A 16485-nucleotide genomic window follows, 5' to 3' on the forward strand; every position below is an offset into this window, starting at 1 on the left:
CCAGGAGGTGCCCACTGTCTAAGCACAGATCAAAGGCAAAAGGTGACTTCTGAAATGGCATGCAACCACCTCTCGCATTGCTTGAATTCTCTCCTCCTGCTAGCGTTTGATCTTGCTTTACTTTTCCTGTCACTGGAAGCAGGTGGTTGCTTTATTCTTCCCGACAAGTTTAGATCAGCTGAACAGCTAAGGGCTGCAGTGGGAAGAATCTCCCAGTTGCAGACCCAGTCCAGACCTTGGTGCAGTCAATGGCAAGGCTCCTCTTCACTGTAGTCAGTAGTGGATGAGGTCTAGATGAGCTGATTTGGAGTGGTCCTTATCGTGCCAAACTTGTCTTTGAGATGTAGGTGTGATTGTATTTGCGAAGTGACACTCAAGGAAAGTCCAGCCATCTGAAACCCATGAGTTTGTGCAGACATGTGGGCATATGGCTTGAAGATTTTCCATGACATGCTATAAGTGCACAATCCCCCTGTATTTATTGTTAGGAAAGGCTCGTGCTTGTTATTCTGGGCTCTATATGCTGGGGAAAATGTCAGGCTCTTGTCTTCCATGAGATCTGTGGTGAATGTGATTCCAAATGACAGGCGTAAGTCAAGACAATTTCATATTGTAACTGGAGTTATGTTACATCAAGAGCCTCTCCAAGACTTGAGATGCTTGTGTACATTGTGCTGAATTTCACCTGTTATTCCCATGTGTCTGTAACACTCGGTGCTATTCTGCCATCCTCATGTGAGCCTATCTCTAATTTTAACCTTCTCCTTCCAAAGAGAACGAGAAGCAGAATTCACCTAACAGGCAAGCTCTTAACAAAGCCTTGGATATCTGATACACATAATGGTCCCGGAGGCATGTTTACTTTGGACTGAGTGAGTGAGTGAAAACCATTTTGGAAGGGCTTTTTCACCTCTAGCAACTTAACCCAAGGAGGAGAAAAGTGATGTGGTTAAAGGGCTGTTTAAACAATGGCATTAATGGGCAGATTTTGGTTCTCCAACAATACATATATGTATTTGCCTTACACAGGTGCATAAATACGCATTGATTTATATCACGGGACACATCACATAGACAGTGATGAGATTTCAGCCATCCTCTGCTGATGGATGATTTTGTGGGGGGAACCATGAGCAAACAGCTGATTGTTTTAGGAGGTTACAGCAGAACTACCCAAAGATTTGGGACACCAATACTGAGTTCACTAGCTGCCCTTCTGCAGAAAGGAGCGTCTGTGCAACAAGGAGTTTAGCTTTGAGGGCTCAGTCCTGTAAGTCATTTAGCTGGCTGGAAGAGAGCTACAGGTGCCTCAGATTTAGCCTGAAGGATGCTGCTTATTTCTCACCACAATGTGCCATACATGCCCCCACCGATTTATCAAGAAAACTAGAGAGAAGCATGAAATAACTCCACGGGAAGCCCTCCCATGCTGGGCTGCTGGGTTGCTGCACTGCCACCAAAGTTCATGTTTTTAGACCCAAATGGCTGGCTGACCTCATGCTGACAGAATGCGCTGTCAACACTCGTCCCTTGAAGACAAGTCACCCCTTTGCGCTTTGTCTCCTCGTGGTGATAACCCGAATGGAGATACGCAGATTACACTCTGCCTCTTTCACGCGATGGGGGTCCTGCTTACCCATCGCTTCCCTCTTTCAACATCCTCGCGGGGGCAATGAATCTTATTGCTAGCCCAAAGAGCACTTGTCAAGAGCTGGGTTGACAAGGAGGTATGTCCTCCCCGGCTGTATTTTCTTCTGTTGAATTGTTAAGAGCTGAGATGGTTCACCTGAACCCTGCTGGTACCCAGTGCACAGTACCTTGTGCAAGAGCAAGGCTTACACAGCACCATTTCACAAGCAGGAAAAAAACCCACCAAAAAACAGCAAATAGGGGAAGTTAGGGCCAAATTGAGGTGAAATTCATCTCTGTGTCACATCCCATATGCTACTGCAGTTTTACTGAGGCTATGAGATTGTTCTTCCAGAGGCACACAGGTACCTCTAAGCACAGGGAAATGTCCAGCAGGATGTTAGGAAGGAGCTCCACAGATTAGGTACAGAAATTTCATTGTTTAATGTTATAATTGAGATCATTGACTCTAATTTAAATTCTTCCCATCTGATTTTAAAGGACCTGAACTCAGCTATCACACATTAGGCCCCATTAGAAAATTCTCCCAAGGTGCTGTTAAAAAACCAGAATTACCTGCCCTTGAAAATCTGGTCCTGGATGTCTTCTTGTGATTGTGTTATACCCATTCACACAGCATGATGTGGAGGGGTCAAAAGCACCAGCACCCTCTGAAAACCTCCCTCGATGTTTGGGGTTATCGTTGCCTTGAGAAACAGGGCCACTTTTATTCAGGTACCTAGCTTAGGCTCCCGTCCCTGGAAATCTTAGCCATCACCTTTCTGGAGAACTGTGAAAATAAACCAGGTATTGAAGAGCATTTTTCTCCTGCAGATGTTTATAACACAGTGCTGGTCTTTGGCATTAGCTTATCTCTTTGAGCTGTGCAGTCAGTGGCACAGACAGGACCCATGCAGGGTACAGTGAACCCTCTTCAATGAGCTCCTAGGGCAGGGAAGCTTTAGCAAAACATATAGAAAGTATTTAGTTGGGGGAAGGTGGGGAGGAAAAGGCACAGGAAAAGCTGCTGGATTGCAAAAATAACGGAGCAACCCCGTGGCTGTGATTCACAGATAACACTGAAGTGCTTGGTGCTGCTTTGTGTAGCGCAACAGAGTCTTAATGATCTCATGGTGGTTAGTGCCATAGGGAAGGGGTGATTCCAGCTTATTCGAAGCCAACACAGTATTTCCATTCACTCCAGCTGGATCTTTCCCTCCCGGTGCTTGTCACGTGCAGCCCATGCTGAGCACTGTGTCCAGGGATGCTGGGGAGGGATCTGACGTGCAGGAGCATCCTTCTGCTCAGTTTCCTTGTGTCAAGAGGCTCAGAGACATCTGGGATCATTGCAGGGAGTTGGTATTGTGGGAGGGAACAGTACTTCAGCCTACAAGCATCTGTGAAGGAAGTTTAAAAGAAGTCCTTATGTATAAAAAAAAAATGACACGTGGCTGGTTTACTTTTTCTCCATATCTGAATTAGCAATGAGTAGGCAGATAAGCTCTCTTGCAGGTAGAAGTTGAGAGCTGGGAGTTTGGTTCCTACCCACTTCTAATTGGGGTTATGTTGGTAATTATCAGCCTCATCGTTTGGTAGTTGGGAAGCAGAAATGGGAAGCTGCACAGCAATAGTGGGCTGCTCCTGCATGAACTATCTTGGCAAAATGCCTTTTAATTTCATGTGAGCTGTGCCTGCGAGAAGACGGAAGGATCAAGCCATCATCAAGGAAGATCAGGATTCGGAGCCAGATTTTGGAAATTGTCTCCTATCTCAGTAATGAATCAGACACCTTAGGTGAAATTCAGAACTTACTGAATAAGCATTTTAGTTTTTGAGTTTAGCAGGGCCAGGATTTCACCCCTAACTTCAAATATATCCAGACAACGCTCTGCCTGCAGCTTGGAGCCAGTTGCTAATGGTACAACCTAAAACTGAATCTCATTTATACTAGTCTTGTACAACCTGATTCTACTCCCCTTGTATTAATAACTGATGGGGGTTCAGAGGCTGAGTTCCAGGGCACGGCCCCATCCCTCCTTTACTGTGCTGCTTTACAGAAGATCGGTATTTTAAAAATGAATCTTCTTAATTTTAGTCCTGGTAATTTTAGAGTGTAGACTTGGTTTCGTTTACATCAGAAATAGGATCCCTTTTCCCTGCCCTGGAAGGAAGACACTCTCAAGGGCTTACTGATATTTGTGTGTTTGACTTTAAGGTAGAAGTTTGTTCCTAATTAATTGAATAAGTGCTTTAATCCCTGGCCTGAGGGCTTCCCATAGAGCATTAGCTGTATTAAGAAGGAAATGGAGTGTAATCCCGTTAATATAAGCACAGGAGAACACGAGAGTTTCACATTTCTGGAAATAATTTCTTTCCTTGTTGTATCTTTTATTCTAATATTAATTTGCATAAAATCCAGTGGGGGTGAAGGGCTCCTCCTTCTGCCTGGCTCCAGTGCTGAGGTGTTGGCAGCACACGACCCCTGCCAGAGTGTTTGCATCCTCGGGCTCTGGTTATGAACTGATGTGTGACAGGGTGAAAACAGAAATAGCTCTAGAAATTCAAGTCATTCTGATGGTGCTTGTGAACCCAGGTCCATAATCAGGTCTCCTCTGTGGAGGATCCTGGAGCCAAGATATCATATTTCTGACCCATGCATCTTTACCGGCATTTACTACTATTAGCATTATTGTAGTGCCAAAGAACCTTGTTTCTGAACAGACATCCAGGCTCATGTGTAGCTGCAAATATTGGACTCTTGGATGAGATGAAGCTGACCAAACCCAGGCTTCCGGAGAAAGCAGTTTACTTCATCCCCAAGTACCTATCTACATGGGTCACATGAACTGGGCTAAACAAGCCAGGAAGGATCAGCACAGAGGGAGACGTCTTCTTTGTAACATCTAAAATTAGGTGAGATTAGTCTTGGATGAGGTGGTTCCAAACCTGGCTGATGCTTGACATTTTTTAAAGAGTCTTTAAATACTTTTTATTTATTTATTTATTTATTTAATACTTTAAATACTCTTTACTGGTTTGCTGTTCCTGTCCATTTGTGGGACAGAAGGCTAAATCTGAGCATCCCCTGCTGACTTATGTTGCAGGTTGTCAGAGGAAGGGGGCTGCAGCACCTGGATGGGACAGCTCAGGTGTACTCTGACACCCTCCAAGACCGAGCAGAGACCCCTGCCTGCCTGACTTCTGCAGTGCTTCCTCCCTGCACCGAGGTGAGAATGCTGTTTTCTTCCACTCTCCACCACGCACACACAAAGCGGGTCCTTTCCTCCTGTTTCCCCATCTTTTTCTCCCATCCTTTTCTTTAGCAGGACCTGGGGAGGTTTTTAGAGCTCACAAGGGCAGGCTTTGTCCCTCTCCTGCCATTATGTCCCCGACATGTTTGGCTGCAGCTGAAACAGCGGGTAGCAGCTTCCTAGCTGTGACTGTGGGGTGACTTCTCCTCCAAGAAGCTTTCACCCATGTAGGGGGAAGGCCTGCCCACCAAGGTTCTGGAGTGCAGGTGTCTCACAAAGGGACAGAGGTTTTCCTTGCCCCTGGAAACACCGTGGCCACGCAGAGCCTGGTGGTTCCCATTGCACACGTACCCTATTCCAGGAGGGGACACCCATGTTCACCCCCCAGCTGGCTCTGGGGCTGCTGGTGGTGGGTGCTGCCATCTCTTCCCTGCTGGGTCTCTCCAAGCTGCATCCTCTGAGGTGTCCGGCTCCATATATACTGGTTGCTGGGCAGGATGGCTATATATTGCGTTGCTGAAGCTGGATGAAAGCAGTCATACTCCAGCTGCCAATTTGGGTTACAGAGGTGTCCTACAGCCTCGGCCGAATCCCCTTCCCCCTGCCAGTACTTAACTCTAGGTCTCTAGATAGATCCCTTATCCCGTGGGGTGATGTGGAGGAGAGGTTCTCCTTTGCTGTTTGTTAACTGAATGACTTTTCTGGTCCAGGTTCCTGGCTCACCATGGGGGACACCATGAAGAAAACAACACTCTCAAAGGTGAGGTGCACACGGGACTCTCATCCTCACTGGTGTTTGAGTAATGGGTTTGCAAGGTCAGCCAGGCTGGGAAGATAATAGGAGCTGGTGACAACAAGCTTCTGGCCAAATGCTGTCACTGGTCTGAGAAGCTCAGAGGGGAAAAAGGAATGAAACTATAAAATATATTCTTGCCCATAAAGGATGACATTGTTGGCAAGGGAGTGCAGACCTGTGCCTTGGCTGGCCAAGCCACCTCTTTGTGCTGGATGTGCTGGTGTAGCAGTGGAGATCCCAGTAACACCTCCAATTACTGCATGCAATCTCATCTCCCCCAGCCTCTGTCATGCGTTGGCAAGTTAGCACATTAATGCTTTAGCATAAAAACAGCTCTCTTGGGTCAGCCTGAAGGCTCATCTCACTCATTTTCCCAGTGCCAGCAGTGCCCATGGTGGATGCCGAGAGAGGAGCACAGGGAACATGACACACACATAGTTATTCTTCTCTAAAATCCTCTCCCTATCTCCATCAGTTTGCACTGTGATGATTTTCAGTGTTAGGGCAGGCATTACTGGTTTAATATCCCTTGGCAGAGTTTTCCTCTGTAATTTCTCTGATCACTTTGCAGAGTGAGCCTTGAAATCAGCCAGCACTTAACTTTTAAATATGTGATAAGCACATGGGAAATATTACTGAAATGCAAGACAGAAGCACATGCTGATTTAACCTGAGTGACACTGGACCTCAGCAGCTGACCAAAGTGTTTCGGCAGCTTTATATTAGTGCTCTGCCTGGGGCATCTGAGCAGTCAGAGGAGGCTTGAGAATGGCAGGAGGAAGGTGTTTGTTGCAAGGGACACCATGGGACAATAAGAGCCCCACAGACCATTGACAAAAGAGCGTAGGACCTTCCTGGCCACCCTGCTCAGAGCTTGGCTGAGCAAGGGGTTGTCCCATTGGACTGGCCCAGGTGGCCCAGGGGACAGAGGCTGTGGTCAACCTCTCCTGAGCTATGCAGGAGCATTTTGGGTTTGTATCACCGCTTGTGAAGGCTTCCCTCAAGTCCTAGCAGCTCGTTGTGTTTGCTTCCTCTCATTTCAGCCTCACGTGTCACTGGGCATGTACAGGAGTTCGTACAAGAGAGACTATGAGTGGCCTGAGAAGTCACTCAGTGACAAGGACATACAGGTACTGTGAGCTTTTCCTCGCTTGCCTCTTTAGCCTGTGGTGCCAGGTCCCCTCTTGTGGCTACAGGACAGCTGGGGACAGGATTGGTGCTGAGGGGACAGGAGATGTGGGTGTCACCTGCATTAGGCTCTGCTCTGGTCCCCACCTCTGTGACCCACCGACAGGTCACATCATGCCCAAATGCCCTTGGCTTGTGTCCCCATCTCTTCTGCGGGAAATCCCCCTCACGCCCTCCGGTAAAGCTGTTTGGGGGCGGGCGATGCTAATTACACTCATTAAGTCAGGGCACTAATGACTGCTTGCTGAACCGGCGCCTGAGCCTTGGACTCGTATCGCTCCCCGTGGGGCTGATGGAGTGTGTCAGGATTAGACCCATCCCAGTACTGCCTTGAGGAGGGAGATTGCATTTGGGATGGAGATGTCTCCTTGCCCTGACACAGGCCTAAGAAGACTTCTGCAGGGAAGCTGAAGTTGTAGGTTTTTTTTCTAATCTCCTTGCAGTACGAGCGACCCCTTGAGCTATTTAATCTGATTTACCTCGCTCTGCCTGCCCTGGCTTAATTGCTTGTGGCAGCCCGGTGGGGACAGCTGCAGTTTGCACTGGGCCACTGCGGAGAAGTGGCGGGGGGCATGTTCGCTTGCTAAAGTGCTTTGGGCTCGTATGCTCACAGGAGAGGAAAAAAAAACAAGTTCAGGCTGGGGAGGAAAAGGGGGGGACAAGAACAGAGAGATCATTGTGTAGAAGTGCCTGCTGGGGCAGAGGGGCTGTCTGCGGGCACTGCTGCCACCCTCTCCTCTCTCCTTTCTCTTTTATATTTTTTATTTTTTTAATTAATTCTTGTTTTTGAAGGCTGCATACTTCCTGTGGAGGTCCTGCTGTAGTCTGGGAGATAAAAAGGGAGAACCTGGGATGTGTCTGCTTTCCTCAAGTTGCAGCTCCCTTTGGCTCCTTATGGCCTATTTATTAAACTCCCAGTGCCTGCAGAAGAAACCTGTCCCCACAGGGTAGCATGATGATGAGGTATTCGGAAGGCTCAGGTTTCCCTCTTAGGGTTTGGTTTTATTTTAAGAGGATAAAAACTCTTTTAAAATATAGGGTTATTTTTCTTTGTGAAATTTTGGGCAGTAGCCTGCCCTCAAGGGGAAAGTGGGGAGCTCCTTGGGTTAAGGCAGAAATCACTGGCTGTTGAGCCATCCCCACTGTGGGCTCCTGGAGGCTCCTGTCCCTCTGGAGATGCCTCAGGAGGAGCACTGCCCCAAATATAGGTAGCTCCCGTAGCTCTGCAACCTCAACTTGTCCTGCTGTCAGCATGGCAAAGGAGAAGCTGCCTTGGGGGGAGCCCTAGGAGGGTCCTTGGAGGTTGAGAGGCAAACAGAAAGCCATGGAGCAGGTCCAAACCAATGATGGACAAACCCCATAAGGACGATCTTTGCTGGCCTCATCAGCCTGGCAGAGCTCACAGCAGGAGACGCTCATTCTGAGACCCTAGAAAGGAGGAATTGCCTCGTGATGGAGCTGCAGCGTGCAGTTTAAGAGGCTGGAGCCAGCAGACCCCCAGAGCAGCCACGCCAGCAGCCACACCAGCCTGTCCCAGCACAAACCCTGGAGCCCTTTCCCACCATCAAACTGCTGACTGTGCTGGGGGTCACTCCCTCCCTCCTGCTGTCCACCAGGGCCCAGCAGAGTCCAAAGCCATAAGAAGGGCACGAAGAGGAAACCCTGATAGTCTTTGCATTTTTACCGACAGTTATGGAACTGCTCTGTGGCTGTTATGTCCCCGAGGAGTACTGACCCTGGGGACAGACTTTTTAGCAGGGCTTGTTGCAAAAAGACAAGGGGTGATGGTTTTAAATTGAAGGATGGGAGATTCAGGCTAAAAATGGGGAAGAAATTTTTTGCAATGAAGGTGGTGAAACACTGGCCCATGTTGCCCAGAGGGGTGGTGGGTGCCCCATCCCTGGAGACATCCCAGGCCAGGCTGGACGGGGCTCTGAGCAACCTGATCGGGTGAAGATGTCCCTGCTCATGGCAAGGGTTGGACTAGGTGACCTTTGAAGGTCCCTTCCAACCCGAACTATTCTATGATTCTATGACTCCACCAAAGCCCAGGCTTTGCTGTGGGCAGGTAGTGCTGTTCGGTGATGCTTTAGCAACTGTCCTTCCCACTCACTGCCTGTCCCATCACATGGGATTTCTTTCTGCAGAAGCTGCAGATTGCAGACTCCCAGCTAAAAGCCAAGGAGTTTGCCGTACCCCAGGAGGAGAAGGTGGTTCCCTACAGTGACAATGTTGTGTGTCAGGAGAAACAAGTCATCCCAGCACCCAGCATCGAAGCCAGTCATGTTGATGACACAGGAGGCATGAAACCAGAAGGTATCACTTTCAGCCCCAAAGCCTTGCAGCAGAGAAAGCACTTTACTTCACTCCTAACTTGCTATTGCAGAAGGCTGCTACCCTACCATCGCATTGGCAGGACCCCAGGCAGAGAGACTGGAGAAGCTGCAGGCTCTTGCTGTGCCCAAGAACGAGCTGTTTTATTGCCAGTGTCTTCCAGCCGATGATCAGACTGCTGGAACAGCAGGTAACCCTCCATGCTGGTGTGGGCTGCTCACAAAGGGCTGCTTGGCTGTGTCCAGCCCCCGAGGGACTATCTGCTTGGGTCTTTGCCAACTGAGCCCCCACTCATGGTCCATGCTGGCTGGACACGGGTAGGTGGCAGCATCCTGGCAAAGCCTTATCATAGAATAGTTTGGGTTGGAAGGGACCTTTAAAGGTCACTAGTTCAACCCCCTGCAATGAGCAGAGATATCTTCACCTAGCTCAGGTTGCTCAGAGCCCCGTCTAGCCTGGCCTGGGATGTCCCCAGGGATGGGGCATCCACCACCTCTCTGGGCAACCTGGAACAGTGTTTCACCACCCTCAGTGTCAAAGATTTCTTCCTCATGTCCAGCCTGAATCTCCCCTCTTTTAGTTTAAAACCATCACCCCATGTCCTATAGCAACAGGCCCTGCTAAAAAGTCTGTCCCCTTCTTTATTATCGGCCACTTTTAAGCACTAAAAGGCCACAATAAGGTCTCCAGGGCGCCTTCTCTTCTCCAGGCTGAACACCACAAATCTCTCAGCCTGTCTTCACAGCAGAGCTGTTCCAGCCCTCTGATCATCTTGGTGGCCTCCTCTGGATCCCCTGCAACAAGATGCTTGGGCTGATCCCAGTGAGGATCAGCAGCGCGAGCACACAGCACCCTGTCACCAGAAATGTGCAGCACCCAGGCCAGCTCAGAGCTCAGACTTAGTGAGTCAGCATCTTAGAAACCTCCACAGAGCTATGATGGGTGCATGAGTACCCCCTGCTATCAAGGCATCAACAGTGCAAAGTCTCTAAGGGATTAGAGACTCTCCTTTGGGATAGAGGGAGATGAAGTTAACCCCATGTTGCAGGTCATGAATACAAGTGTAGGGAGACAAAAGGATTCCGTGGCTGAGCAAGAGGGACTTGGGTGGTTCAAACCAGCAACCCTGAGTGCCCTTCTTTGCCTTTACAAGGGGAGGAGGAGGGACAGGCACTGATCTCTTCTCTCTGACGACCCGAGGGAATGACAGGAAGATGTGCTGAATGGTTCAGGTTGGACATCAGGAAAAGGTTCTTCACCCAGAGGTGCTGGACACTGGAACAGGCTCCCCAGGGAGGTGTCACAGCCCCAAGCCTGACAGTGTTCAAGAAGAGACTGGACAACACCCTCAGACACACGGTGTGAACTGTGGGGTTGTCATATGCAGGGACAGGAGTTGGACTCGATGATCCTTGTGGGTCCCTTCCAGCTCAGGACATTCTATGATTCTGTTGAGCATCACACTGGCAGCAAATACAGCAAAGGTGCTGGTAAGCCAGTCCTCCATCATGCTATTTAACAGCTTGCTTGCATGGCTTAAAATGCTGATGGAAGTCGGGGAACGGGTCACCAGACATCACCCAGACATACTCAACCTTCCCAAAGCAGCAGAGCTCTTCCTGTGAGCTCCTGCGTGAGAGGGGAGAGGGCAGCATCGCTCAGCAATGCTCCAGGATCAAATGGGAGGACATGAGCAGGGATGTCCTCCTTGTTCCCTGAGCTCACCTCTCCCAGATTGGGATGTCTGTGTCTGGATCCTTTCATGATCAGTCTGGAGCAAAGACACAGCCGTCTCCTGTAGCTTAAATGCCACCTTGAGGACAAGGTGAAATAATCCTGACAGGTTTTTTCTCTCTTCACTCACTAGAAGGAGAGTCTGGACAAGCAGCTCTGATGCATTTATGTCCATTTGGACAGGTGTCCATTTGGACAGTCCATTCAGACTCTGCTTAGCATCTGAAGGCTTTAAGCATCTCTGTGCCAAGCCCATCTGAAGCTGCCTTGTGCTAATGATGAAACTACTGTGGGCTTTTCCCTTCCTGCTCTGCTCCCGTGTAGCTCAACAATACAGAATTTCCCACAAAGTCCTTCCCTTTCATACATGAACCTCCTGCAGAGTGTCTCAGCTCCTTTTAGCACTCCAGGGCAACATGGAGACAGCCTGGCTCCTTCCACTTGCTTCACATCACCATAAATCCTTCCCCTGCTGACTTCATGAACCAAATCGATGCAAAATTGATGCACCTCAGCAAAGCTCTGCTGAAGCGAATGGGTCTCCCCTGATTTACGCCAGCTGAGGCTCCAACTTGACGTTGTTGTTTGCTTGCTCCAGCCCAAGGGTAGGATTTGGGTGAGTAATGGATAATGCTTCCTGACTAATGCACCCTCTTCTTCTCTCCCGTCTCTCAGGGATGTTGCTGCATGGGCAGAAGCTGGTCCCGACCTGGGCCACCTACCAGCAATTCATCATGGAGACGGGCTGGGCAAGGCAGAACGATGCTCGGAAGAACAAGAGCTTGAGCCACGGATCAGTCGATTTTGAAGGTCAGGAGATGGAGGTTGTGGCAGCTGCCCCATGGGGGGGAATTATGACCTTCAGCCTGGATTTGGGTTTTTTCAATTTACCATGGGAAGAGACTGAGGAAGGTGAAGGGAAGGTGGACGACATAGGAAAGGTCCACAGAGTCCTCACACCCATCTGCCTGTCAGTGGGGAGAAGCAGGGCAGAGAAAAACAATTATCTTCCAGAAGAGGCTGGAGCATTGTAAATAACGTTTCTTTCAACCCAGTTTCCGTATGGGCCACCCCATGTAGTGAATCCCTGCTTGACGTGGCCTCCTGGAAATAACATCACAGCACAGGAACTGCTGCTGTGACCACTTGGGTTGCATCAACAGCCTGACACGGTTGTGCACCTGTGAAATACCTGTAATCTCCGCCTCAGTGAAAACAACAAAAATACTTCACTAATGACTCATTACAGGAATGTGTAATTTTTAAAATACACAGAAAATCTGGAATGTCTGGGATGGGTAGCTCTTCTTCGCGTGTCCTCCCTGCTTTGTTGCAGGAGGTGGCAGCACATTTCTCCACAGGCAGATCTGATCAGTCGGGAGAACACAAACTCAGGCTCTCCAGATACAGATGGGGCTTCTCTGAAGTAGGACATACCTTGAAACCATCTCCTGTGGGGATTTTTGGGGAAAAGAGAAGAACAGATGTGATGGTCCTCACTTGAGAGTTGACTCTGGATCTCTTCCCTGGTTTAGTCCCTGTTTAAATAAAGCAGAGACACATCGCTCTGGCATGATGGAAGAGAAAACCTAGACACTAGGAGAAAATATATACCAGCTGACAAGTCAATATCCAGAAGGGAAAAGCACAAGATATTTACAAATCTGCCTTGTGCTACTTCCATCATATTTAAAAGGCTCCAGAAAATAAGGGCTGAATAATCTTGTCTAAAAGCTCTTATTGCATTTTCCCTTGGCTGACACTTCAGTCGTGGTAGCTCCAACAGGAGCAATGAAAGTGTGAACAGCTAATGGGGCTCAGGAGACGGGGGAACAGTCAGACTGTGGAATACAGGAGTTAGAGACCCCAAAAATTCTTTCAGTTATTTGTACTCTCTTTCACTAGAGTTCCTTGACCCTGACTGGAGAAGTACCTACAACAGAGATTTCCAGCGCTTACCAGGACCCCTTGGTGGATGCTGTAGAGCAAATAAGGGCCTATCGCACATTTTCTCCAAAGATGAGCGCCTAAACCAGTAAGGGAGAGGTGGGCTGGGGGGTGAGGGCGGCTGGTGGGAGTGGGGACAGGGTAAGAGTAGAGCAAGGGAGGCTTTGGAGATGGCTGGGATTGGCAGGTGTTTCTCAAGCATATTTGTCCGTGTTATGCAATGAACTAAAATGAATTCCCTCAGGGCCAAATCCTTTCTCAAGGCCTGCTCAGCCTTTTCTTGAACAGTTTTGCAGTGGGGTTGACAGGAGAGGGGAAATTTCTCCTGGGACAGCCTGGTCCCTGTGGAAAGAAGGTGCTGAGGTCCCTCTGGGGCTAGGGGTGAGAGGAACGTCTGTCTCAACATTTCCATGAGCTGGGAGAGGGCTCTCCCAGATCACACAGGGCAGGAGCTGTTTGCAACGTGACTCATCCGCACACTGGGAATAAACAGGCATAAACTGTTCCTGAACTCTAATTTCTCAGTGGAAAGGCAATTCCTCCCCGCTGCCTCATCCTCCCCACCTCCCCTTAACACACACACACACACACACACACACATGTATTTCAGCTCTGTGTTGAAGTCTTGATTTTGATCGAGGATCCTGGAATTATGTGTGGGCTGGAGACTGAGGCTGTGTGATGGTTGATCTAGGTGGGAGATTGTTTCCAACAGCAGCCATGTGTGTCACAGCATCCCCTGATGGAGGCAGGCTGTTCCCCCTCTCCCCCACACCATTGGCATCTGCTCTCCTTTGCTCCGTGCAGCTTCCAGGCTGGGTGGTCAACCACTGCAGAAGGGGAGGTGGGTCTTCTCTCCTGGTCCACAAAGCAGAGACTGCAGATCCCCTTCTTATCTCCTTTCCCATCTTCTCTACAGGAACCTGTGGGTGTCCGAGTACAAGGACAACTACAGCATTTTCTTGCAGAAGCTGAACCGCTCACCTCAAATCCCCGGTGCAGGGCTGGGCTTGGGGCTGTCCCTTGGGACGGACACAGCCCAGTGAGTGGTGCTACAGGTGGCCACGGTAAGTACCAGGATCATCCATTTTTGTGCTGAGGGCTGCTGGGATTCCAGGGACTGAGCCAGTGGGAAAATGTACAAACAGTTGTGAGACCTGGTACAAACTATTTCAAGACCTGAGGTAAAATTATAAGAGCTTTACTGTTGGAATAATCTTCTGAGTAGCATGATTTGTCCCCGCTCATTGCAGGGGGGGTAGGACTAGATGACCTTCAAAGGTGCCTTTCAACCCAAACTCTTCTATGATTTTCTGTGCTCCTAGAAAGTGATTTCCCAACCAGATCTTATTAGGGGAATATTTTTTGTCACGAGGGTGCTCAAACACTGGAGACCAGAGAGGTAGGGGAATTGCAGGGAGATGTTCACAAGGTGACGAGACAAAGTCCCAGAAACCTCATCTGAACTGGCCCTGCTGGGTCAGGACAACCACATTATTCTATGATTTTTTGATTTATTTTAGGATGTGTTACCTTTGCTGTTCTATCCTTACAGCTTCTTGGCCCTCCAAGCTGTCTGTGTGATATTGTCCATCATCCTGGAAGCCTGGAAGCCTCTTCTCTTCCAAACCCACCACCATATCTACCAAATACCTGGCACAGACCTTTTTAATCAGATGTTATCGTTAAAATCTCCCAAAAACTTGAGCTTTTATCATTGTCAGAAAAAGGGTTGGTTTGGTTTTGGTTTTGTGGACAATGCAGGCTACAGAGCTTAAAACACTCAGGCAGTTTCAATTTATATACTTTAAAGAAAACTTACCATTAAACTTTGTCTCATAGCAAGAAGCAGCGTGTGTCAAGCAGCATTGCTTGTGTTAATTTACTCTCTATATCCTTGTGTTCTTGCAGGGAGGGAAGTTATCCAGGGCAGCTGAGTACCAGCTTTACAGAGTTTCTTCCCCTCCTTCATATTTAACACCTTTTTATAGGGTTTGGCTACCAATTTCAGCTAATGCTGCATAAGCCAGAAGTGAGTTTGATGTGTCTGTTTGGGAGATTTCTAGGATTTCTGGAAGGAGCAAGGCTGCTCCCAGCCTGAAGATGGCAATGAAGAACCACCTATCTGAGACATGGGAAGGGCTGATGTCCCTGGCCAGGAACTTGCCCATCACAACCTTTCTGCTGAGCCCTGTGGCTTTAGTGACCTGTCTCTGTGTCTTCTGAATTGATGCCAAAATTCACTTGGAGTAGATAGTGTAGGGAACTCTCCCTAGCACCTAAAATGTATTGCTTTTAATGAGACATTCTTGTGGTATTCAGCAGTAAGAGATTCTTAATAGATACAGACAAAATATCAAAAGATAATATTAGTGACAACAAAGAACTTATTTTACAGTAATATCAAGCATACCCAGACCTGATGGTGACAGGGATTATATAGGGACTATATATACACAGCAGCACACTTATTGCTACCCCAAGGAGTTTATTGTCAAAGAGAATCACCTCTCCTGCTTCCTTCTGCTCCACAGGTGTTTCAACCCATCACCACTTACCAGTGGCAAATTTGACCATTAACTTGCCGCAGGGCCTTAGGAAAGTCACCTGCATGGCTGTGTTTCCCTGCAGGCAGAGAAGCTTTGGGGGATTTAGCAAAATTACATCTGGTAAGGCCAAGCTCTAAGCAGGGGATACAGGGAGATACAAGGTTCTGGCATTTCTGCCAAGCTGCCTCCTCTCCCTGCTCCATCATGGAACGTTACTGACCACAGCCCATGGACATTTGGGTGACATAGGGTATTTCTTCTGTAGCTAAGTATAGTGGACTAGCGACTGCAGATTTTGTAGGTCAGAAACAATGAAACTGCCTTTAACTTAAAAATAGGGAAAAATGGTACAGCACCAGCTCCTGAGACGGAGTTTGGTTTCTTTGAAGAATGAGACCATGAGAACAGAGATGTTCTTAATGGGACAAGCACTTTTGCACCACTTAAAATGCATCCCATTGCCTCACTTATAGTTTTTTCTTATGAAAAAATGTCGTTAACCTGCCTTGCTATGCTGGGGAAATGTTCCCCAAATTGATTTTGACATTGCTCCGCTGCAATGGTTTGTTACACTGACAGGGGCTGTGTGTAGATGAATGCTTAGGGCACATACACAAGGCAATTTCAAGTTATCTTCACTAGGAAAAAGTATGTTGCTAAATGCTAATCAAAACAGGCAATGATGGTGGAAACAAATGGCTGAATGAGAATATATGGTTGTGATACACCCTGTCAGGCCCATTAATGAAGATACTCAATCAGGCAGACGGATGCTGGATTTGCTAATGTCGGCCTTTAACTGCGTGCCAGGGAGAAGGAAGGAAGCTGCTGATACTGAAGATAAATGTCCTTCCTGGGTATTCTGGCAGGACACTTATTTATGTGCTGTCCAGCTTTGCAGACCAGCCTTAGGGATGAGGCTTTTGAAACCTGCACTTGCACGTTTTGGCCCTCGCACCCGGAATCCAGCCTGTTGCATCCCCGTTTCCTGCCATTTCTCTTCCCAGAATGACATTTCTTTTCTTTCTTACCTTTGTTTTCCCAGCCCTTGTTGTTT

The 16485-nt window shown here is 48.4% G+C and overlaps 1 protein-coding gene across 1 annotated transcript in view; it reads left to right on the plus strand.

The window, feature by feature from the left end:
• Nucleotides 1-5604: 5604 nt before the first annotated feature.
• Nucleotides 5605-16485, plus strand: part of LOC308040063 (D(1B) dopamine receptor-like) — a gene marked incomplete at both ends in the record, with an annotated part of 48755 nt that continues 37874 nt past the window's right edge. The window contains 7 exon segments of the mRNA XM_080343873.1: nucleotides 5605-5640; nucleotides 6720-6806; nucleotides 9012-9180; nucleotides 9251-9388; nucleotides 11608-11742; nucleotides 12838-12967; nucleotides 13799-13921. Of these exon segments, the coding sequence (XP_080199999.1) occupies nucleotides 5605-5640; nucleotides 6720-6806; nucleotides 9012-9180; nucleotides 9251-9388; nucleotides 11608-11742; nucleotides 12838-12967; nucleotides 13799-13921 (818 nt within the window).

This window comes from Nesoenas mayeri, assembly GCF_963082525.1.
Source record: "Nesoenas mayeri genome assembly, chromosome: 4".
Taxonomy (NCBI): Eukaryota; Metazoa; Chordata; class Aves; order Columbiformes; family Columbidae; genus Nesoenas; species Nesoenas mayeri.